This window comes from Taudactylus pleione, unplaced genomic scaffold (assembly GCF_031769625.1).
Source record: "Taudactylus pleione unplaced genomic scaffold, aTauple2 ptg000198l, whole genome shotgun sequence".
In the NCBI taxonomy this organism is placed as follows: domain Eukaryota; kingdom Metazoa; phylum Chordata; class Amphibia; order Anura; family Myobatrachidae; genus Taudactylus; species Taudactylus pleione.
Window position 1 is genome coordinate 3610934 of NW_028284600.1, and position 25067 is coordinate 3636000.

At 43.1% G+C, this 25067-nt stretch overlaps 1 protein-coding gene across 2 annotated transcripts in view; it reads right to left on the minus strand.

Moving 5' to 3' along the window:
• TCERG1L (transcription elongation regulator 1 like) overlaps nucleotides 1-24540 on the minus strand; it is a 325549-nt gene extending 301009 nt beyond the window's left edge. For both annotated transcript variants that reach the window (XM_088476871.1, XM_088476870.1), the window contains exon 1: nucleotides 24106-24540. In XM_088476871.1, the coding sequence (XP_088332997.1) occupies nucleotides 24106-24375 (270 nt within the window). In that variant the 5' untranslated portion in view covers nucleotides 24376-24540. The remainder of the gene's footprint in view (nucleotides 1-24105) is intronic.
• Between the last annotated feature and the right edge of the window lie 527 nt (nucleotides 24541-25067).

The window sequence follows — 25067 nt, forward strand, 5'->3', positions numbered from 1 at the left end:
AACGGTTCATTTGAATAGCCACCCCTTTTTAATGAACGAGCGAGCGCAAATAGCGTCCGGCTCTGAATCAGGCCCTTAGTCCCGTTTCTCACTACTGTGTATCAAGGAATATTGGAGGGCCGTCTCCATTATCCAAATTTTAATAGAGCATTATTATTATTATTATTATTATTATTATTATTATTATTATTATCCTTTATTTATATGGCGCCACAAGTGTTCCGCAGCGCCTTACATAGTACATAGAACTAATAGGTGAACAAGAAACAACTTAACTAAACCTTCTAAAGATTCAGAGTTGGTTACATCCTATAGGCTTATCACACTTATGAATCAGGACTTTTAAATATTGACCAAAATAATGGACAATCGCCTCCAATTATTTATAACTTGTATCCTATTCCTAACACACCATCAAACACAAGGTAGATTTTCGGTAAAAGGGGTTAGAACGGCTCTGGCAACTATTGTGTCTCATTCCCTGTCTCCATCCCTTTTGGGAGCAATGCTTTTGAGCTTAGATGCGGAAAAGGCATCCGACACAGTGTCTTGGAGTCTTTCGCTAAAAAATTTTGAGGTACGTGATTTTGGTAGACTTTCTGTGGTTTGTTTCGCATTTTATAATGTTCGTCGACCACTACCCTGATAACACAGGTCTGTGATTAAAAAGCTTTTTTAACGAATTTATGTGATACTTATAGAATTTTGGCTTCTAAACACGAAAATTACTCCCGATTTTGCATATCACATTACGTTTTTCTGCAAAACGTGTATTTATGAAGGTCATTTTTTTCATATTCTTTAAAGGAATAAATGTATTCTGCCTACATTTATTATAAAACATTGTCTTCAATGAATTCAGTCGGTAGTATAGAACGTTGCAATTCCGTTCTCATCATAAAACTTTCGCTCGCCCAGTGCCAGATGAAGGCCCACATGGGCCTGGAGCTGAAATTTACAAAGGGCCTAAACCCCATGCTTTCAATAGGAACATTGCACACATACACAACAACTATAACTACAAAGTGAGCTGGCGAAGGTGGAACCAAATACCACAGATGCAACACAGTTTTGCCCTGTGCCAGCTCATTTTAACCCCTGCCTACCACCATATACACACACACAGTACATATACAGTACACACTACACACACACAGTACATATACAGTACACACCACTCATACAGTACAAGTGATTTAAAAATTTTTAGGCAATGTTAAGGATCCAAACTACAAAGAAATTGCCAGGGAAATGCTTAATAGTTACAGAAACCTTGGCTGCAATATGAGTTTAAAGTTACATTTTTTGAATTCCCATATTGAGCATTTCCCGAATAATTTCGGAGACTACAGTGAAGAACAGGGGAATGGTTCCACCAAGACGTTAAAGGTGTAGAAAGAAGATGCCAGGGTCGTTGGGATGTCAGCATGATGGCTGACTACTGCTGGATGATACACAGAGACGACACAGAAAAAGCTTATAAGCAAAAAGCAACAAAACGAAGTTTGAAGACAAAAACATCAAGATAGTAACGATTTTTTCAATAATTATGGTTTTGTTTCTATTTTTTTGTTTTTGATATTTTATTATGTAAAACAAAAACACAGTGATATCATCTACACTTCTTCGTATTTCACAATATATATGTCAAAAACAATTAAACTTCTTGTTTTTTCTTAAAAATCAATGTAACCCCCTTATAGGTAAATGTGATGTGGTAATTTTTTTTAAGTAATGATTTCTTGATGTACACAGGAGTATAGTTAAGAATATAAAAGTATTAATAAAAAATCTTTCAATACCTTACATTTTTCAGAACTGTGTAATTAATAGCACCCCCTGTAGCTCCCCACTAGAATGACAAGGGGCACTCAACAAGGATACCCTCTATCGCCATTGTTATTTAATATAGCTTTAGACCCAGTACTGGCATTTGCACCTCCTTCCCTGATTTTACAGGTATTCTGGTGGGTTCTCAGGAGTTTAAAGCTTAAGCCTTTGCTGATGACTTATTACTTTATATGTCAGATCCAGAACAGACCTTACCTAAAATCTTTGATAAATTGTCAGATTATGCTAAGATTTCTGGCTTTAGTATTAATTTGGATAAGTCAGAAGTATTGTATTTGAGGTCCATGGTGAAGCCACTTTGGGGTGACTCTTATCCTGTGTTGTGGGCTACTGCTTCTCTTAGATATTTGGGAATTGAATTACCACGTTATATTGGGGACTTATAGATTTTAATATGAGGTCGCTTATTTGAGAGGTAGTAGGTGAACTGTCATGGTGGCATCATCTTATGTTGTCCTATTTATGTAGGATTCATTTATTAAAAAATGATCTCCTTCCCAAAACTCCTCTACCCCTTACACATGTATAAAACATTTTGGGACTTTGGGCCTGATTCAGAACCGGACGCTCTGACAGAGCGCTCGCTCAGGGCCGGCCTTCTGTGTTTTTAGAGCGTCCTCCTGGCCGCTCGCATAGCTGTTGGTGACCACCCACAGCTATAGCGAGCGGCCAGGAAGATGGTCGCGAAGGTCAAGACCATCGCGACCATCGGGCTTGCGACGAGACCCTTGTGGTAGGGTCTCGTTTCCGCAAGCCCTAGAGTGCTTTCGGCTCTAACAGAGCCGAAAGCACTCCCGCTGACATCACTTGTGATGTCAGTGGGGCCGGCCCCAGACGGTAGGTGTTCCCATGGGAACGCCTCCGTCTGGGCAGCCATGCCCCCGGCCCGCCCACCAAAGGGGGCGTGCTGTCACTCAACATCGACAGCACGCCCCCTATGGTACGAGACCCGGAGCGACGGTTTGCCCGTCGCTATCCGGGTCTCGCAAATGCGAACGACGGAGCTGGCTCCATTGTGCGCATGCACTCTGGGCCACCATCGACCCGCTTGCGAGCGCATAGCGCTCGCGACTGGGTCTGAATCAGGCCCTTTATCTGGAAAAATAAATATCCTCGACTTAGTTTGTTGTAGCTCCAACAAACCCAGGCTAATGGAGGGGTTCATTTACCTAATTTAAAATTATATAGTCATACTGGAGTTTTGAGATACATACAGGACTGGATACACGGGATGCAGGGGCGTATCTACCTATTGGCCGGGCTGGCACTTGCCAGGGGCGCCGGCAGAGGGGGGGGGCGCAATCCGTGGTGCCACCCATGGCCAGGGGTAAAATCAGGACAGGACTTACAGGACTAGAGTCCTAGGAACATTGGCTCCTATCCAGGTAGATGTCCGGAGCAGGGCTGCCGCCGGCGCTTGCTGATGGCTGCCCGGTACAATGAGTGAATAAAGTTTTGGTTTTTTTACAGATAAGCTGCATGTGATGTCTCAGGTGCCACATAGCTGCGTGTGAAACTGAGGAGCCGTCCCGACTGTAGCTGTGCTGCCACATCAAGAAGCGGATCTATCCACTTAAGAGATGGTAAGTATAGCTAAGCTTCGGGAGCTGGATGCGGGCAGGCAGCATGGTCTGGAGAGAACTAAGGAGGATGGCTGGGGACACAGGAGGATGATGGCTGGGGACACAGGAGGATGATGGCTGGGGACACAGGAAGATGATGGCTGGGGACACAGGAGGATGATGGCTGGGGACACAGGAGAATGATGGCTGGGGACACAGGAAGATGATGGCTGGGGACACAGGAGGATGATGGCTGGGGACACAGGAGGATGATGACTGGGGACACAGGAGGATGATGACTGGGGACACAGGAGAATGATGGCTGGGGACACAGGAGGATGATGGCTGGGGACACTGGAGGATAATGGCTGGGGACACAGGAGGATGATGACTGGGGACACAGGAGGAGCATGGCTGGGGACACAGGAGGAACATGGCTGGGGACACAGAAGGACGATGGCTGGGGACACAGGAGGACGATGGCTGGGGACACAGGAGGAGCATGGCTGGGGACACAGGAGCAGCATGGCTGGGGACACAGGAGCAGCATGGCTGGGGACACAGGAGCAGCATGGCTGGGGACACATGAGCAGCATGGCTGGGGACACCGGAGCAGCATGGCTGGGACACCGGAGCAGCATGGCTGGGTACACAGGAGGATGATGGCTAGGGACACAGGAGGTTGATGACTGGGGACACAGGAGGATGATGACTGGGGACACAGGACGATGAGACTGGGGAAACAGGAGGATGATGACTGGGGACACAGGAGGAGCATGGCTGGGGACACAGGAGGAGCATGGCTGGGGACACAGGAGGAGCATGGCTGGGGACACAGAAGGACGATGGCTGGGGACACAGGAGGACCATGGCTGGGGACACAGGAGGACCATGGCTGGGGACACAGGAGGAGTATGGCTGGGACACTGGAGCAGCATGGCTGGGGACACAGGAGCAGTATGGCTGGGGACACCGGAGCAGCATGGCTGGGGACACAGGAGGAGCATGGCTGGGGACACAAGAGGATGATGGCTAGGGACACAGGAGGATGATGACGGGGGACACAGGAGGATGATGACTGGGGACACAGGAGGATGATGACTGGGGACACAGGAGGAGCATGGCTGGGGACACAGGAGGAGCATGGCTGGGGACACAGGAGGAGCATGGCTGGGGACACAGAAGGACGATGGCTTGGGACACAGGAGGACCATGGCTGGGGACACAGGAGGAGCATGGCTGGGGACACTGGAGCAGCATGGCTGGGGACACAGGAGCAGTATGGCTGGGGACACCGGAGCAGCATGGCTGGGGACACAGGAGGAGCATGGCTGGGGACACAGGAGGAGCATGGCTGGGGACACAGGAGGAGCATGGCTGGGGACACAGGAGGGGCATGGCTGGGGACACTGGAGCGGCATGGCTGGGGACACAGGGCTGGCTAAGAACACAAAATGAGGATGGCTGGGGGAACAGGAGGAGGATGGCTGGGGACACAGGAGGATGGGACACAGGAGGAGGATGGTTGGGGACACAGGAGGATGGGACACAGGAGGAGGATGGTTGGGAACACAGGCGGGGGATAGCTGGGGAGAAAGGAGGGGGATGTTCAGGGAGACATTAAAAGTACAGAGTGTAATTCAGAAAATATGGGAGGAGGGGGGCACCAGTCTATTCTTTTGCCAGAGGCACTCGGACCCCTAGATACACCCCTGACGGGATGGACTTATATACTTATTCAGAGCTAGATCAGTCTTTTCTACCTGATCAGCACCTGGTTTTTCTCCATTCCCATAAACGAGAATTATTCAAGGATATTATTAGTAATCCCCTGCTGATGGTAGCGTGGGGAGTTTGGCACTTTACAAGAAAGCAAAGGAATTTACATTGTCACCTTTCTCCCATTACTTTTAAATCCTGACTTTCAAAATGGGGATGCCTCTGTGCCTTTCTCATCATGGCCCAAAAGGGGGATTCCTTATGTCCGAGCACTGATTGACACTGAAAACTGTCAGCCCTATCAAGTGGTGGAGTTAGTGGATAAATATGGGTTACCTCAATCCCACTCTCTGGCGCTATATCTTACTATGTGTGTTCCATGATACGGACACTTTCCTCAGAGGATTGGTCCAACTCTGGATCTATTATTAGCTAGACATATGGGGGGAAGGGGGGCAATTTCTTTCCATTATAAAATTCTTCAGATTCTCCTAGACCACTCTAAAATATCTACAGGGTTATCTTCAAGGGCGTATTAAGAGAGGAGGGAGCACGTGTACACTCCCCATCTGGGGCCCCCTCCTCTCTCCCCAGTTTCCATCAGCAATCTGACAGCAGCAGTAGACTCTGGGCACTAGTCTGCCGCACCATTTTCCCGGTGATTTCCTACTGCTCATGTGCAAAATGCTCCCTCACGGGAGCCCTAAACCTAACCCTGCCCATTACAGGCTGAGATGGGATCTGTTTCTTTTTGGGTCTCCTTTCTCCTATGTTATTTTATTTGTAAATATATTTTTCCTCGTTTAGGGGGGTGTGCCTGCCATGTTTAGACTGCTCTGGATATTATGTGCCATTTTTTTTTTTTTGCTTTTGCCTTTCGATGGAAATATTTTTCTTTTAATACATTGTATTACTTATATATCCATACCTTTTAATGGGTCTTTGCTCTATTTGTTATTTATTCTGTTTTATGATATATGATGTGTAATGTATTATTGCTCTGATGAATAAAAGAAATGTGAAAAAAAACTACTATTTTCTAGATCAATTATTTTGTCAACTTGATTATACAGGGAGAGTGCAGTGGAGTACATCCTGCTATGCTTTTTCTCTCTAATACAGTAGTTGTGACTGGTTTGGAGTTTTCCCATAGGGATAATACAAAAGAACACAACTGAGAACCTGACATTTTAATGAACAGCTTGTATATTGTCAACCTCATTACCATCAGCTTACGTCTAAGCTATTTGGGCAATGGAGAACAAGCACTATTGTTGTTTGTTCTTGAAGTACTACCTGGTTTCTCAGGTGACTTTCCATTATTGGTTTATCTTCCTATATAATAGAGGACAGTTTCTACCACAGTGTAATTAATTTTTTATTGGGGGAGAGGACTTATGTGCTACCTAAATGTAAGTATGAGGCATTATTTGTTGATGTTTATCATGTGACTTCCAAATTGAGATGTGTGTGACTGTTTTTATTTCCATCATCATGGCCTGAACAGGGAAATGCAATGTCCAGTGGCGTATCTATAATGGGTGCAGTGTGTGCGGGGCACACGGGCCCCCGGGTCCAGGGGGGCCCCACACTGCACCCATATTATTTTAAACTTACCTGTCCGTGGTCCCGCATCGGGTGCCAGCGCTGCTCAGAACACTGGAAAATGGCCACCGCGGCCATTTTCCGGTGTTCTGCGCATGCACAGTTTACTCCGGGCACACTCTAGTGCCGAGAGTCTACTGCGCATGCACAGAACGCTGGAAAATGGCCACGCGGCCATTTTTCCAGCGTTCTGCGCATGTGCTGTAGACTACAGGCACACTCTAGTGCACGGAGTCTACTAAGGCTCCGGGGCTGGCCAGCCACGCAAGTCGGCTACCGCCCACCGGGGAGAGAGGAGGGGGCCCCGCATGGGGAGTGCACATTGGCCCCCTCCTCTCTTAAGACGCCCCTGGCAATGTCAATGTTATTTTATTTTGTGATGCATAGTAATCAGTATCTACAAACACAGATTGCTTTCCATTGTATAACTGACAAATCATTGCCACCCATTATATATTTTGTCATTTTTTTTATAAGTCTGAAGTGGATACATCAGCTGCACTTTACTTCATTGCCTACATTCACTCAATTTTTCTTATTTCATTACACCATCTCCTTTATTAACTTCTACCAGAATTTGATTTATTGCACTTTGGTAGAGTTTCAACTGTCATCCTCACTGCATTAGACAATAGAACACCTTAATTTTCATTATTCCTCTAGGGTTCTGCTGTCAAATGATCTTCATCCTCCAACTGCTGTAATTAAGATTTCCTTTTGTTTCCACTACTAACAGGGTCTGACATACTTACCTGAAAGGTTGGAAAGCTGTGACTATTTAAAGAATGCTCTATATTCCAGATTGATGGGATGCTACAGATTCAGATGTTTAATCTTCATCAAAACTGCCAACATGAGCGAGCCAGTCCATAATGCGATGGGTTGGATTCATATCTAGAATATCACCACTAGTTTAATCCCTTCAGTGCTAAGCATGAGTGGGATTCGTTCTCGGCATATACCTGAAAAGCTCTTAGGATGGGTGGGATTCATCCCCTGAACTGCAAGAGTTCATATGAGGGAAAACATACCTAATACTTTTCCGCAGCCAGTTTCTACTAATGGAAATCAGTGAGAAATGGGCTGGATGACATCATCATGCTTGGGGAGTAATGATGTAATTCAGCCCTTACTCCTCAAAGGGTTGCAAGGAGATCTTTCAAGCCCAGGAACTCGGGTGGCATGGCCAAGCATGTTGGTGTGATATTCCCTGTTATAAATCCTGGGGCCCTCTAACACTATGCATTGCTAAAGGGGGTATGAACTTGTTGGTTTGTTTGTAGCACCTCCTTTGCAGGTCCAGTCCTGGGTATTTTTTCCTGCTCGTACCCCATATGGTATCCTTGCCCCCTTGCAGCCAATACACCAAAGACAATTGTAAAGTCAAAGGGAACGGGGCAGGTGAGTAAAATTGGCCTTAATTTCACAATCTTGGCACCCATTGACTCATATTTAATGAGAGTAGTCCCCTCTTGCAAAGGATATGACCACCTCTACAATGCAGAAATCTTCTGAAGTCATTAATATGGTCACAGTCAGGATGGGAAGGATGTCCCCCACCCTGGCTTCAATAAACTCAATTTACTAAGAATCTTGTCTAGTCAAGAGTGAACACGCTGGGCACTGTTGGGACACATGTGAGTTTAATTCGATCAAGCACATATTTACTATGGTCTCTATGCAATCATGTTTCATCATATGCGAGTTCAGTTGTATTGGTCTGTAAACAATAGTGCCTGTGAGCAACGTGTTCTGCCAAAGCATTGCACAGCAGATCAGTGTGATCTGTTCAGTACTTCTGTGTGTTTTTGGTGAAAGAAAGGGTTATATATTGAGAAAAAAATTGGCGTGCCCCCCCCCCCAATCATAACCAGTCTTGGACATCTGAGCCCATTCGCGTACAAAAAAATCATGGTAAAAACTGGTAAAAACTGTGAGGGGGTTCTATTTACTATAACTATTTATTTTCTCTGTGATCAGCCTGTGGTCTATTAGATACACAAGCTGAACATTACATTACATTCATGCAATATTTTCAAATATCACATTGCGAAAGTAATCACATTTTTCACATCACAACTGAAATTTATTTGCGGCTTGTGACAAAGATGCCTGAATATGTGAATTGCAATTCACTCATTTGAACCACTGACTTGCTTGCAAGTTCAACTAGGCACAATTTCTAAATTTTAAATCTAAATTCAGGCAAATTCGTGCAAATATAATGTCAGGGTAGTCAGTCATCTCCATTTATTGTGAAATTATTTTGGTGCCATTTTGTGTATTGTGATACATTTTTTAATGGGTTTTATTGCTTGTTATGCCTTAAAAAAGTCCCGGGAAATGAAAACTTTTTAATTTCTAGAAAACAATGTTGGGTTTTTATTGTATTTACAATGGCGTACTATTTTTTATACTTGATCATGTTGAATGAGGACCCTGTTTCCACATTCAGCATTAGAATCCTGGCTCTAGTAGTTGATACATAATTGATGGTGAAGCTGAGACTTCACCTTTTATCTGCATCCTTGTTTATGATTTACAAAACATAATAGAAATCCTAAGAACCAGATGAGGAACTGAGAGTTCACTGCCCAGGAATCAGCTCTAAATCTTTTTAAAGGAATCATTTGAGGACGGTGATAGAGGCTTGAAACTGTAAGTGTACAATAAGCTTCTACATATAAACAGAAGTCAGAGGTCCATCCACAGTACATGGAGAAGCACTTTCTGAGGATTACCAAGGAAAGGAGCTTCCTCCTGCATTCTGGGTACATACTGTAGCATTGAGACAATCGCAAGGAGCAACACTGATTTTTGCGTTCATGTTGCTGAATTGCCACCAATGTCAGTTAGGAGCCGGAAAGTGTTATTACTGTATATTCTGATACCCAGGCATTTGAGGACGTTAGTCTTAATAGTTTTCTGAAGGTCACTAGTGAAGATTGGTTAGATTATGTAGAATGAGAGTGGTTACAACATAAGAGTATATTTCAAGCCACAAAAATGACCAAGGGGCCTATGTGTTACATTAAGAAAAGTCCTTTTTCTGGGTTTGTCACCGGTGAAAAGGTTTTACCTCAATTTTTACAAAATCAGAGATCTCTCTGGTGTTCATCTAGTTAGCACTGCTTTACGTTCTTCTGCTTAGAACTTTGTGGGGATGGAGGATTAGTTTAGCAGCAATTCAGATTTGTAGTTAGTGCAGCATGTACATAAATAGATCCACAAAGATTTGAGTTACTCAAGTCTATAAATAACATTTGGGCTATAAATGGATTACTCATCGACATCACAAGGCAGCAGGGTGAAGTAAAGCTTTCTGTCACTCGGGACAAAGACTCAGTTCAGTACCCCTCCCCGTAGTAGATTGTAGTCATCAACTATACCTATATGACTGCTATATAATGCAAAGAACATCACAGTGACCACAATACAATACATAGCGCATCACGCAGTGGCACCCCTCCACTGAGTGACACCTGGGGGTAAATTTACTAAAGTGAGAGTTTTCAGAAGTGAGTTTTAGAAGTGATGTTGCCCATAGCAACCAATAAGATTCTACTTAACATTTAACTAGCACCTTTTAGAAGATAATAGCTACAGTAGAATCTGATTGATTGCTATGGGCATCATCACTTTTAAAATGCACTTCTAAAAACTCTCACTTTAGTAAATTTACCCCCTGGAGCGGTAAGAAGTAGTGTGCGCGGCTTTGCCATGTGCCTATAAAACGGGGTGACACCCGTGTGTGCGGCCTGCACCCTCCTTGTGACGCCAATGCATCACAGTGAGCAAAGAAGTGACCATAACATAATGCAGAGAACATCACAGTGACCATCACATAATACAGAGATCATCTATGATTGCATATAATACAGAGAGAATCAGTGACTGCTATATAATACAGAGATTCATTTACCACTATATAATGCAAACAAACTTCAAGCATCAGTGAACACCATATATAAAAGAGCAGTGTGACCACCGTACAATACACATATGTTATTCCCTCAATAATTAACCTTTCCTCAAAAACAATTCACTACCTCAGCATCATCATAACAACCCCATTCATGTAATCAATATAATTAGGTTAATTGCAATAATTACCTACAGTACATATCTGTGTGCTGACTGTTGATGTGTGTGTGCTATTTTGCATGCAGAGTTAAATAGTAACACCAGCAGAAATCCAGATACACTAAGCAGTACGGCTGTACCAGTAATAACTACTAAACCTGTCTCCTAACCAAGTGATAGGTTTAGTAGTTATTACTGGTACGGCCGTACTCACAGTTACACACCTGTTAATTTGGATGGAGCAGAGCCTGAGCGGAACATACAGAGCACCAGCTGGTGATGTATGAAAGTAGCAGTACAGGTATACACAGGATAGTGATAATGTGGCAGGGTCTCTGGAGCTAAGTGGAACATGTCCATGTCCCACTGTGGAGTTCACACGGTGACAAGATGGTGCTGCCCATGTGCAGAAGACCAAACGACGGCCATGGTAAAGTAGAATGCTTCAAGTAAGGAGCATTCATGGAGGTAGAGCAGTAGCGCACTCCCTATTTCAACACTGACCACCCTCTCACCCTGCTCACCTAAACCTGCTCTCCAGGATTGCAACTGCTGAAGCAGCTGTGACTCTGGCTCACCTGCTGTGCAACTGCCCTCCGTCACCTGCCTGCCTTCCTCGAGCTGCAGCCATGCAAGGCAGTCCAAGAGCTATTTCATTTCTTTCTTACCATTCATACTACTCCATTTAAAATGCAAGTGGATATTTATAGATTGAATTTAGTTGGTGGGACCAAGGGCTGCCATCAAGGGGATATAACGTGTATGTGGCCTGGGCAGATATGAATTCTGTGAATCAGAAAGCATTTTGTGAAAGTGATCATCTACACCTGCAGTGCATGTTTATGATGAAGATACCTGTCTGTCTGTCTGTCTGTGTCTCTCTCTCTCTCTCTCTCTCTCTCTCTCTCTCTCTATCTATCTATCTATCTATCTATCTGTGCATCGTGCAGGCAGGTCTGATGGCATGTTGGTATGGTTAGGTCTAGACTATACAGCGCTGATGGACCTATGACGTCACACCCACGTGACCCGGCCTGAAAGGAGGAAGGGCAGGGATGCTAACGGGGGTCCATAAGTGTCCCCTCGCGGGCTCACTACGCTCGCCACGCTTCAGGCATATATTTATTCCCACGCTATGCCCTCGTGGATGGTAACACAGGAGTGGTCCAGCCTCCTGCAGCGGTCACGTGGTGGATACGTCACAGAGGTCCTTTAGCCACATAGGAAATAGCAGCAACCATGTAGGTATGTCTGAGGGCAGGGGCGTAGGGAGGGTAGTTCCTGCGGAGCGCGAGCTCCAGGCGCCAGACATGGTGAAAGGGCGCTGCCGCTGGACTCTGTCACTGTTACTCCAGTCCTGCGGGACCGCCGACAGGACGCGATCGCGCCCCATGTGAAACCACACCCCCTTGCAGTGACCCGAGCTAGTCGCGTCACTGCCTCTCCACTTACCCAGCCGTCATCCTGCCTTCCCGGAGACTGACGTCCGGTGGTAAATGAGGTGGGGCTTAAGTCCGGGGGCGGAGCTTAAGCCTATAGCAGCGGCCTGGGTACTGCACATGAACAGAACGGAGAAAGCATCCGTGGATGTGCCGTGCCCACTATCTATACAAAGAAAGATAAGAGTTGTGTGTTGCTAAATGTAATTGTTTATATATATATATATATATATGCAATATAAATATTTTTAGTAATTGTTTACATACATATTTTATATTTATTCTACATGCTTTCTATTTCTTTATGGGTTATATACTACATTTTGCACTTTCAAATGATTATATTTATATATATATATATATATATATATACTGTATATATCATAATTTGAAAGTGCAAAGTGCAATTGATAAATAGCGACCAGCGTGTTTTAAACATATTTGTTTTAAACGCGCGGGTCGCTATTTATCAATTGCACTATTTGCATATATATATAATGCATGCTTCGCAGTGCGCGTGCGCTAAGGCATCATCTGCAATCGCAGACATTACACAGAGTGATTGACAGGAAGTGACCGCTTGGGGGTGGTCGGCAAATGCAAGCGTGCCAGTGCGTTTGAACGTCATTACAGGTGTGTGCATAAATTATCGTCTGCGATTGCATACACAGCTTGAGATCTCACTGCGAAGATAAACAATTTCTGAGTAAGCTCTGACCTTGTGCAAGTGTGCGTGAGGCTCCAATGTTACTCAATGTTAACGATGATTTCGCAGTCTTGGGGAAGTGGGCTTCCTTATGTTGTACTGCAATGGCATAGCGATTGCAGACAGCATACTTTCACAGTGAGACTGCGTGCGTTATTGCAGCGGCAATCGCACTTGCGATCCGTAATGAATCTGGCTCTTTATGTATTGTATTTATGAATAATACAATACAAACAGGTTCTGTTGTAAATTTAGGGTTTTTTTCCCCTTTCCTATGCTCACATGCGCCCACATGTTGGCCATGCCCCAATTCAGTACAGGTAAGGGGGCGCCGAAACATACCCTTGCTCTGGGCACCATGGCTCATAGCTACACTGTCTGAGGGGCATGTAAGGGTCATTTGGGAGGGAGATCTGTTGGGATGAGTGGCGATCTGGGGGACAAATGGAGAAATCTGATGGGCATGTGGTGCATGAACGGAGTTTTATAGTATGCACCTGCTCCAGGTACCAGGACTTAACGCCACACCTCTATGCTGACCGGGATTTTGGTTGTGGGGATTGAGAATGAGGGTTCCATGCCATTTTCAATTGTACTGGGCCCCAACAAATTCTGATGGCAGCCCTGGTGTGACCATTTTGGGATATAAGGGCCTGAAATCTGATCATAAAGCTGCATTCAGTATACTGTAGGTAATTAATTGCACTTTATATTGAATGTACACAGCGTTAGTGTGTCTTTGTATTGACACTCCTAAATGTCATTTAACATTGGATCACATTCATATCCATAGATCCAGTGGTGGAAGTGAGCCTGTATACGGCAGTATTCTATACAGGGCCGGCTCTTGGGGTGTTCGATCAATGCGGTCAAACAGGGGTCGCATGTGCAAATCACTGGGGGGGGTCACAGAGATTTACTTTGGATCACTCTCGGAAATTCTGCATAAAGAAGCCCATAGGCTTCTACAAGCAATGCCATCTATAGATGGCGTTGCCTAACTGGTACAAGAACCGGAAAGTTTTGCTTTCTGGAGTTTGATACATATGGAGATTGCATCAAACCTTCAAAAACAGTCATTTTTGGAGGTTTGACCTTATTTTGCCCTTAGTACATCACGTCTGTTACCTTTATAAATGTATTCCTCATCAGAATAGATTAGAGGTGGTCCTCAATTTTATCACTGATAATCCTAAATGTTGCAACATTTTTGTTGTTACATTTAATTTTGCATAACAATGATTTATATTTTGGCTCACGGTTGTATTGGTAGCACTGGGGAGTATCAATGAATACACTTTTGTTTGCTGCTCCTATTCCATCGTAGTTATTCAAAGTTACACTTGGTTACAGAACTTGTGAAGTGCGAATCATTTGTCTGTAAAATGAACTGGTATGCAGCATTGTATAAGGCTTTGTATTTAATTTTTGGAACCCTCATGGGAGTTCCAGACCATAACCATTCAATACCAATATACAGGAATTCAAATATTTAGGTTAGCAGCCCTCAACCACCTAAAGCTGAAGTCTTCTACTCTTTATCTACTTACTTTTCTCTACAGTGATTTGCCTCACGCGTCACATAATGTACCAGAATTACTTACTTCTCAACGAGCACAGATAAGAGAATGAACCATACTGTCTACTTTACCATTAAGATAGGACTGTGGCTATCATGATAACCTTTGGACTGTGATAGTGAATTAGGTCCTATGTGATTAGATGCCATTGAGGGCTGGTTTAGAATCTGGATTCATCTACGTGTTTTGGTTTTGCAAAATCACTCTCAAGTATTTTGGTTTTGGATTCGGATAAAAATTTATAAAAAAATTATTAAAAATCGATAAATATATATAAAAGCAGCTAAAATGTCTGACTCCAAAACCCGAGTTAGGTTTTAAATCCAAGTTCTGATCCGGCAACAGATCCAAACCGGAACTCAGTTTGAACCAAGACTCAAAAGTGAATCAGAACTCTTGACCTGGTTCTACTCGAACCCCTCATTTCGAGTGTGTTCCGATTTCAGAAATCCGCACATCTCTAGTTTAGATAGATGAGATAGGAATTAGCTCAAAGTAAGGCTATCCCTCCATAAATCACATATTAGTTCTGCTTCAGACTAGAGGTGTTCGGATCGGTTCTACAGAAATCCTGAATCCACCCGAATTTCATGAATCGGAGTTGCTGTTCTAATCTCCTGAGGAGATCCAGATAAATCCGAGTCGAGGTTCTGATCTTCCAGTGGTTCAGAATTTGGATTTTAAATTTAAATCCAAATTTCAGGTTTTGGATTGCAAAAATTACTGGATTTTAGCTATTTTGTAAAACTTTTTATCTTTAAAAAAAACAAAATCCAGATTCAAAACTAAAACCAAAGCCTGAACACTTGAGGGTAGTATTGCAAAACCAAAATATGAAGATAAATCCAAATCCAAAACACGGGGGCCAGCCCACATCTCTACTTTAGACTATCCAGTCGCTAAACATGTCACAGAAGCTGACCTTACAGTATATTGTGTTTGTTTATGTGTAGACCATCAGAAAAGGTCCTCTAGGGGTCGTAGTTATCCAGGTAAACTTTTACGGAGAGAATGTTTTTGGATGCCAGCCCTGGATTGTGCAGGGTTTACATTACAATGCCCATCACTCTTAACTTCATTGTTAAAATACCTAACAGTATTCTATTTTTCAAAATGATGAAAATGGTAAATCATTCCAAAATAATTCTGCCTGATTAAAATGTTAATAACCAGCAAATATGGCATTATTAAGGTACAGAATATTAAGAGATAAACCTATGGCATGCAAAGGGAACACTGCCAAATCGTTAATTTATATTATTGTATGTGATAGCAGGGATCACATTTGGATAATACTACAGTCTGCCATCTATAGGCAATGAGTGGTAGTACAAGTGGACTCATCTGATTAGATCCTCCTTTTGGCCCCTTTGTGGGTGTATTGTCATTTGTGACGGCACTGTTACATTCATTTCATTTTATTATTTGTTATACTTGAATAGATACTGATGGAAAATAATTAGTTTGATTTATAAACAACAATTGTGTCTTGCATCTATTGCAAAGTATTTTTCCAACTGTTTAAATGATTTACGTTAATTTATTTTAGGGGTGTGCACCGGCCACTTTTCGTGTTTTGTGTTTTGGTTTTGGATCTGGATCTTTCTTCGTGTTTTGGATCTGGATTGGTTTTGCCAAAACCACCCTTCCGTGTTTTGGGTTCTGGGTTTTGTGTTTTGGAACTGTATTTTTTTTAAAAAAAAGTATAAAAACAGCTAAAATCACAGAATTTGTGGGTTTTTCTGCTCCTATGCTATTATTAACCTCAATAACCTTAACTTTCACTCATTTCCAGTCTATTCTGAACACCTCACACCTCACAATAGTGTTTTTATGTCCAAAAGGTTGCACCGAGGTAGCTGGATGACTATGCTAAGCGATACGAGTGGGCGGCACAAACACGTGGCCCATCTAGGAGTGGCACTGCAGTGGCAGACAGGATGGCAGTTTGAAAAACTAGGCCCCAAACTGTACATAATGCAAATGCAAAGAAAAAAAAGAGGTGCAAGATGGAATTGTCCTTGGGCCCTCCCACCCACCCTTATGATGTATAAACAGGACATGCACACTTTAACAAACCAATCATTTCAGCGCCAGGGTCTGCCACACGACTGTGGCTGAAATGATTGGTTCGTTTGGGCCCCAACAAAACAAGCTGGCAATTAATCTGTCCCTGCACAAACTGGCTCTACGGAGGCAAGATGTCGTCCTCATCCTCCTCATCCACCAATTCCTCACCCTCTTCAGTGTTGTGTACATCCTCATCCTCACAGAGTATTAACTCGTCCCCGCTGGAATCCACCACCACAGGTCTCTCTGTACGTTCTGGAGGCTGGTCTCCCTGGAAGAGTTGATAATTCATTTTTATGAACATCATCTTCTCCACATTTTGTGGAAGCAACCTCCTACGCCTTTCGCTGACAAGGTTCCCGGCTGCACTAAACACTCTTTCGGAGTACACACTGGAGGAGGGGCAACTCAGGTAAAATAGAGACAGTTTGTACAGGGGCCTCCAAATTGCCTCTTTTTCCTGCCAGTACAGGTACAGACTGTCTGACATGCCTACTTGGATTCTGTTACCGATGTAATCCTCCACCATTCTGTCAATGGTGACAGTATCATATGCAGTGACAGTAGACATGTCAGAAATTGTTGCCAGGTCCTTCAGTCCGGACCAGATGTCCAAACTTGGTCCAGCCTGCCCTGCATCACCGCCAGAGGGTTGCTTAGGATACCTAAGTTTTTTCCTGGCAGCCCCAGTTGCGGGAGAAAATGAAGAAGGAGCTGTTGACGTGTCACGTTCCACTTCAGCTGACAGTGTTTTCACCAGCAGGTCTTTGCACCTCTGCAGGCTTGTGTCGGCCATAAAGAGAGACACCACATAGGCTTTAAACCTAGGATCGAGCACGGTGGCCAAAATGTAACTGTAACTGTTGGAGGGTCAATTGTTTACTAAAAGTAGTGGTGTTCCTACTTCCTCTCTGGGATGATGAACGGCAGCAGCGGCAGCAGGAGGCGTAGCAATGCAGGATCCTCTGGAGGAATCCCGGATAGGAGAGTCAGTCATGCCAGTGACATGGTCTGCAGGACTACTTCCGATCCTGACTAAGGAGGAAATTGATGAGGAGGGAGTTGACGGTGTGGTTTGCAGGCGCTTGGATACAACAGGACAACAGGATTTAGGTGTCCCTGGACTGCTTATGGTCTTAGCCAAAGTTTCTGAACTTTACAGTAACTTTTTATGAACGCGCTGCAGGTGCCGTATAAGGGAGGATGTTCCTAGGTGGTTAACGTCCCTACCCCTACTTATTTCACCTTTACATATGGTACATATGGCAAGACAGTTGTTGTCCGGATTTGGATAGAAATATTGCCAGACCAAAGAGGTGGAATGTTTGGTCTTCTGCCCAGGCATGACTGTGATGGGCTTTTTCATCCCACGGACAACAACTGTCTCCCCCGGAGCCTGATTTAAACAAACCACATCACCATCAGAATCCTCCTCGCCAACTTCTTCCTCAGCACCAGCTACACCAGTATCCTCATCCTGTTGTACTTCAACAGTGACATCTTCAATTTGCATATCAGCAAGTGGACTGTGGGTGCTCCTTTCAGCACTTGCAGGGGGCGTGCAAATGGTGGAAAGAGCCACCTCTTCCCATCCAGTGCAGGGAAGGTCAGGCATCGCAACCACCACCACACTTGGACTCTCCTTGGGGATTTGTGATATCTTCTTAGAACACACAGTTCTTCGCTGTGCTTTTGCCAGCTTAACTCGGTTGATTTTTTTAGTGGGAGGAGGGCTTCCATCGTCATGTGAAGCTGAACCACTAGTCATGAACATAGGGAAAGACCTTAGCCATTCCTTGCCACTCCGTGTCGTAAATTGCATATTGGCAAGTTTACGTTTCTCTTCAGATGATTTAAATGTTTTTTTCAAGGTCATTTTCCTGAACTTTGTCATTTGGGATTGTATGTGCCCTCTACTATGACATTGGGCATCGGCCTTGGCTGACGACGTTGATGGCATGTTATCGTCTATGTCATGACTAGTGGCAGCAGCTTCAGCACTAGGAGGAAGTGGTTCTTGATTTTTCCCTATTTTATTTTTAGCGGAGAAAGTTTGGTCCTCCATTTATGTTATATTGATATATACGTGCGGCTAAGGCGCACACAAACACAGAAAATAATTTTTTATTTTTGTTGGAGACTAGTGCACTTTGTGGGTTACACCACCCTTTAAGAAATGAGCCAGCCGGCCCTTTACTTATGGGACACAGGCGCACGCTTGGCGCTGCTCCTTTGTTGATGCACGTGCAGCTACAGCCCACACAATTCACAAACACAGAAAATATTTTTTTATTTTGTTTGGAGTTCCCTTTGGGGGTTACAACACCCTTTAGCGGTCAATCCAGCCAGCCCTTTATTTATGGGACACAGGCGCATGCTTGGCACTACTTTGTTGATGCATGTGCGGCTACTGCGCACGCAATTCACAAACACAAAAAAATATATTTTTTTATTTTGTTTGGAATGCCCTTTGGGGGTTACAGCACCCTTTAACGGTCAATTCAGCTGGCCCTTTAGTTATGGGACACAGGCGCACGCTTGGCACTACTTTGTTGATGCACGTGCGGCTACTGCGCACACAATTCACAAACACAAAAAACTATATTTTTTTATTTTGTTTGGAGTGCCCTTTGGGGGTTACAGCACCCTTTAGCGGTCAATCCAGCCGGCCCTTTATTTATGGGATACAGGCGCACGCTTGCACTACTTTGTTGATGCACACAATTCACAAACACAAAAAAATATATTTTTTTATTTTGTTTGGAGTGCCCTTTGGGGGTTACAGCACCCTTTAGCGGTCAATCCAGCCGGCCCTTTATTTATGGGATACAGGCGCACGCTTGCACTACTTTGTTGATGCACACAATTCACAAACACAAAAAAATATATTTTTTTATTTTGTTTGGAGTGCCCTTTGGGGGTTACAGCACCCTTTAGCAGTCAATCCAGCCGGCCCTTTATTTATGGGACACAGGCGCACGCTTGGCACTACTTTGTTGATGCACGTGCTGCTAGTGCGCACACAATTCACAAACACAAAAAAAATATATTTTTTTATTTTGTTTGGAGTGCCCTTTGGGGGTTACAGCACCCTTTAATGGACAAGCCAGCTGGCCTTTTACTTATGGGACACAGGCGCACGCTTGGCGCTGCTCCTTTGTTGATGCACGTGCAGCCACAGGCCACACAATTCACAGAAAAAATATTTATTTTTTTTTGCACTTGGGGGGAGCACCCCTGATGGACAGAGCACCCCCTGGACAACACTACAGCACCCCTTTAGGACTGGAACACTGCACAGGACTTTGGAGTGGACACAGCCCCTATGGAGAACTGACTGCACAACACAGTCCAGCCAGCCCCTATGGACTTTGAAGTAGTGGTCACAGCCCCTATGGACAACAGCAGCACAGCGCAGCACAGCACAACACTACACTGCACTACACTACACTACACTACACAGCCCAGACAGCCCTAACTCCCACCCTCCCTCTTCACTGTCCACAGCCGAGTGAGAAAATGGCGCCGACGCAGGTATCTTATATAGGATCCAAAACCCGCGAGACCTGGAAGGCGGGATGATGACGTTTTGCCTCGATTTCAGATCCGAGTCAGGCGGGAAAAGTCGAGCCTGCCTCGGATCGGGAGGCTCGGGGGGGTTCGGATTTCAGAAATCCGAACCCGCTCACCCCTAATTTATTTTGAATGTCCACCCTGACCAGCTCTATTATTTTTCGTGGAACGCCAGAAGAGTCGGTCACCCACCCAGAGCACTAGGGATGTTTATGCGAAATGCGGTTTTACACAAAGGTGGTTGGGGCCATTGTTGTGTGAATTGCATCATAACATCCTGGAATTGCCCCAGACTCTCCCAGGGGAGGTAAAAAAAAGTAAGTAAATATAGAGTGTGTACATGACATGTGAGTACTTACATGCAAACACATGTATCCCTGTTCATGTATGTCATGTTTTCTGCTGCTCTGGGGCACTGAGGCACCTTACAAATCAGCTATTTTATAGTTTAATATTTGTCCACACCCCTCCTGCATCCCCATCGGAAACAGTATACATGCTACAAGGACACTTTTCATATTTGTTTTCTACTATAACCCTATGCCAGCCCATTGTTTGTAAGCCCATCCCCCCCCCACACACCACACCACACACACACACACACTCCAAATCAAGTTGTTCATTGACAGCCATTAAACAGTATAGTGCTTTAAGATTCTCTTTACCTCTGTAAAGAGAGACACTTGGGAGTTTCTGTCCAGCATTTTTGATTTGCCGGACTGATTGAATAAGGGATTGCTTTGACACAGCTGCTCAACTTAACCTAGATTGGGGCTTATTAATATTTACGGACAAGCCCCAAAAAGTTACATTCCACGTCACTACATATCGCGTGATATGGAATGCCTTTTTCAGGGCACTTTATCATGCCCCAGATACCGGGCCACAGTCCAGAAAGTAAAATGATAGATTAAATGATCGCTTTATCTCCTGGCTCTGACCTGGCAGAACTAATGTCCATCTAGGGCTGGTAAGTACTGGAGAGGGACCCGGAATGCATAAATGTAGCCCATTCACTACAATGGGCTTACACCATCTAAAGATGGCATTAGCTAGCGAGGTCAAGCTCTAAAAGGCAATGTTTTGCTAAATTGGGCTGTTACACAGTCCCTACAGAAAGCTATGGGGACTTCATTTCTGAATGTAGAGAGGTGGAACAAAGCAGATATCCGTTACCTGCTACATTAACCCATTGTTAAATACCCCCGATGATCAAAAGTGCACAATTTTTGGGCTTAATATATAGCCCCCTCTGTAGGAAGAACACTGCCCCAGCTGCAGGTACTGTAGATAAATTGTAATGAATGAAAGTGTGATCTGTTAATAAATAAACATGAAAGCGAGCAAGGGGTTCATTTGTTCTGGTGCATAATTTCATGCCCCCACTTGATATAACTGCTAACAAATCTCTTATCATCATGGACATTTCTAAAATATTTAAATATACTTTTTATATATTTTAGAAATGTCCATGATGATAAGAGATTTAATTAAGCATCTCAAAAGCAAGCGCAAGGACAGAGCTTCTAAAGCCATCCAATAGTAAATGCATCTATACCTGTGATCCCATTTCCAGCAGATCTGCCAATTACAGAAGAGAAACTCTACAGTCATAATACAGAGTGCCCCCATCACTCTGAGAGAAAACTGGGACACACATACAGTATGAGTTAGCTTTGTATCAGTTCATAAAAAACACCCGTTGCTTGCTTCCTTTGGGTGCCAAATGCTGTAAAAAAGTAATGGGAACCTATTTTCATTAAATTTATAATAGCGAGTTCATCAACATCTGCAGCAGGATAAGTTGGGACTGTCCTGGGAAACACAAGTGGCCCAAACGTACATAAAATGCAGTATAGAGGTAATAAACCACTTGGAGTTTTTGTCAGTGACCCAACCTTCATTAATGTACTGTATCAGTGTATCTTCTGTTAGGTAACATCGTGCCAATGCTGAGTTTTATCCATGACAAATCATATGTGTATAACTGTGGGGATATCCCTGTTCCTTTTTTTAGGTACTAATTCCCTTTAAGGATAAAAGAGGTAAAATGAAGGTAGTTTCTACTACAAAAACAATTGTACCAATGGATTTAAAGATGTGTCAACGTACAAATGAATTATAGGTCTTTATTTGTTTATCATTGTTAACTTATGTTGCCCCGGGGTAAATAGCTGACATGAAAGCTATCAAATTGCTAAATAAATAATGAGCTCAACAATCTAATTTTTAATTTTGGGGGGGAATTTTTGAAAATCTGAAGCTGAATTACTGGACCTGTAAAACCGTCCTAAAAAACACCACTTTTGCAATATTAAACTAAGGCTCATTAATTTTCCATCATCTATATGTTATCTTCAAGCACATAATGGCTTGGCCAGCTTTATGGGAAAGGGAAGTTATTCTGTCTTCAGTCACATCACAGATGCTGCCAATATCTTTCCAAAATGTATTTATTGTACCTTGAGATATCATGCTCTTACTTCTCCTAGGAATGTAGCCTATTGCAGCAAATGGTTTTAGGGTTAATTATTTGGTTTAGCCTGAATATCACTTTGGATAAACACTGGGTGTTCCCAATACATTTCCTCAAGTTAATGACCACCTACACTACTAAATACTAGAACATTTATTTATGTCGGTCAATATTTCAGAGCTGTAAACAAACATGGTGAACATGTAAATCTTGTCTGCCTTAAAATAATAGCTGGACGTACTGTAAGAAACAACAATTATTATAAATAAGCAGAATTAAGTACTGGCCTTAAAGTAAGTTACTGTATGCGGTTAGATCTTTAATTCATATCAAAGTATTCTTAACTATATTAAACTCATAGTACATCTAATTCCTCTTATCCAGTAATTTGTATTCAACACACTGAGCTCTGTTCACAGAGACCTAATAATATCTTACATACATACAAAGGTATATTAGTATCATAGAACACATAAAAGTTTTGATATTAATGCAAATATGACATGAATTAATTCCTCAATTTTTGCCTGTCAGGAAAAAAAAAAAAATATTAGGCTTCACAAACCCATAGGATCGATTGTTTGGACTAAACAATGGATCCAAAAATAATATCACACAAAGCTTTCACCCTAATCAGAATCGTATTAAAAACAACCTATAAATACTTGGAGAAATTGTTGCTTGCATTAAGTGCACAAAAGGATTATTTGGGCGTGGGATCCTCTAGTGGTAGTTTTCCAGTACAACACCATGTATGAACGAGGAAACACGGTTAACACTTCAAAGCATAAAAAAGGGAAGCCTGTCTTGGAATACAAAAATGTTTTACTGCAACGCAACTTTTTAGTTATTTTTGCAATTTATACCATATTGTCGTCACGGTTAAAGCATTCAAATAAAACCTGGAGAGGAAATAACTTCCATCGTATACATTTTATTGCACAGAAAAATGAATGTGAGTTGATGGGCAGAGTATTTCAAATTGATTAAATCATTTCATGTTGTTACTACTTATTGTTGTACACACCAGACAATGTTCTTTTGTGAAACCAACCAGCAGCAGAATTCTCATCTGGTCATAGTATAGGGGACAGCAACCTGCTAGCCTTGCTTGTATTCTATTAGGGTTTGTTTAAGGTCTAGAAGTCACAGAAGCTGATATTACTGAAGTTAGCAAAAACATTCAGGTTTCATCTGCAATGAATGCAAGTTATGATGAATAAAATACGCTATCATGGAATTGTTTCTGTTGCAATCGAAGAAAAAAAAAAGTTATTTTTGCGGAAGATTTCCAGTTGCATAAAATTAGGGAAAAACAAATATCAGTTTGATACATTTAAACTGTAATAAAAAATAGGGTAATATTATTCTTTTTATTTATTTATTTATTTATTTATTTTTCTTTCTGCAAAACATGCACATTTAGTCTAAGGGAATTTACCTGCCCATTTGCCAAAGGAAACTGGTGCACAGCAGGTTCTGGTGCAGTGGGCACAGACATCAAAGGTAGGAAGGGGTCACAAGGGACTTGCCAGGCAGGTACCCCCTGCAGCAGAGGAGATGGGTGAGGGCAGGACACAATGAATGGAGGGGGCACCGCTCCTATCCGAAAGACACCAGGTGTATCTGGGATCATACAAATCCAGGGAGCTGGTTCAGCATTCAGTGGCCAGAGAAAGGGCTGTCGCTTGATTCTTGAAATGGGGAGCATCCTACATCTTATATATCCAACTGCACATAGACTTTGCCTCCCACAGAATGGAGCTGGGCAAGATATGCCACCAGACTACCCTTTATCTTGCAACAGAAGTCTCCAGTAGTGATTGTGCTTCTAACATCCAAATAGCAGTAAGAGTAGGAGTCCTGCATGCCGCTCTGCTGTATAGAGGAGAAGTGTGGAATAAGACTTCACTGCTCAGTAGCCAGGCAGGCAGTCTCCTCCCTCCCCATCTCACTTAGCAATCCTCACCCCCTCCCTGCTACCCTGCAAGCACATCATACCTACTGATCTGACTCTCTTCTGTCAGTTGATGTGTGCATATGTGTGTGCGTATATAATATATATATATATATATATATATATATAATTATATATATATACAGTATATAAAACATATACAGAATAAGATATGTGACATATAAAGTATATTAATTTATATATATTCTCCTTTTAAATAATTTTCCTTGCAGTGCATTTACTATTTACCTATTAACATGGCTTGTACATGGCATGGTTACGTACGGGTGTCTTTTATACACAAGTAGTTTTGTACAATACTGCTCACAGTTTTCCCCAATTACTCTTTTTTTTGGTGGCTGAGACAGTTGCATGAAGCATACATTTGGTTTCTGAACTGGGCATTTAAAAAGTCTCTCAGTTTTATTTTTATATACTTGTAGTCA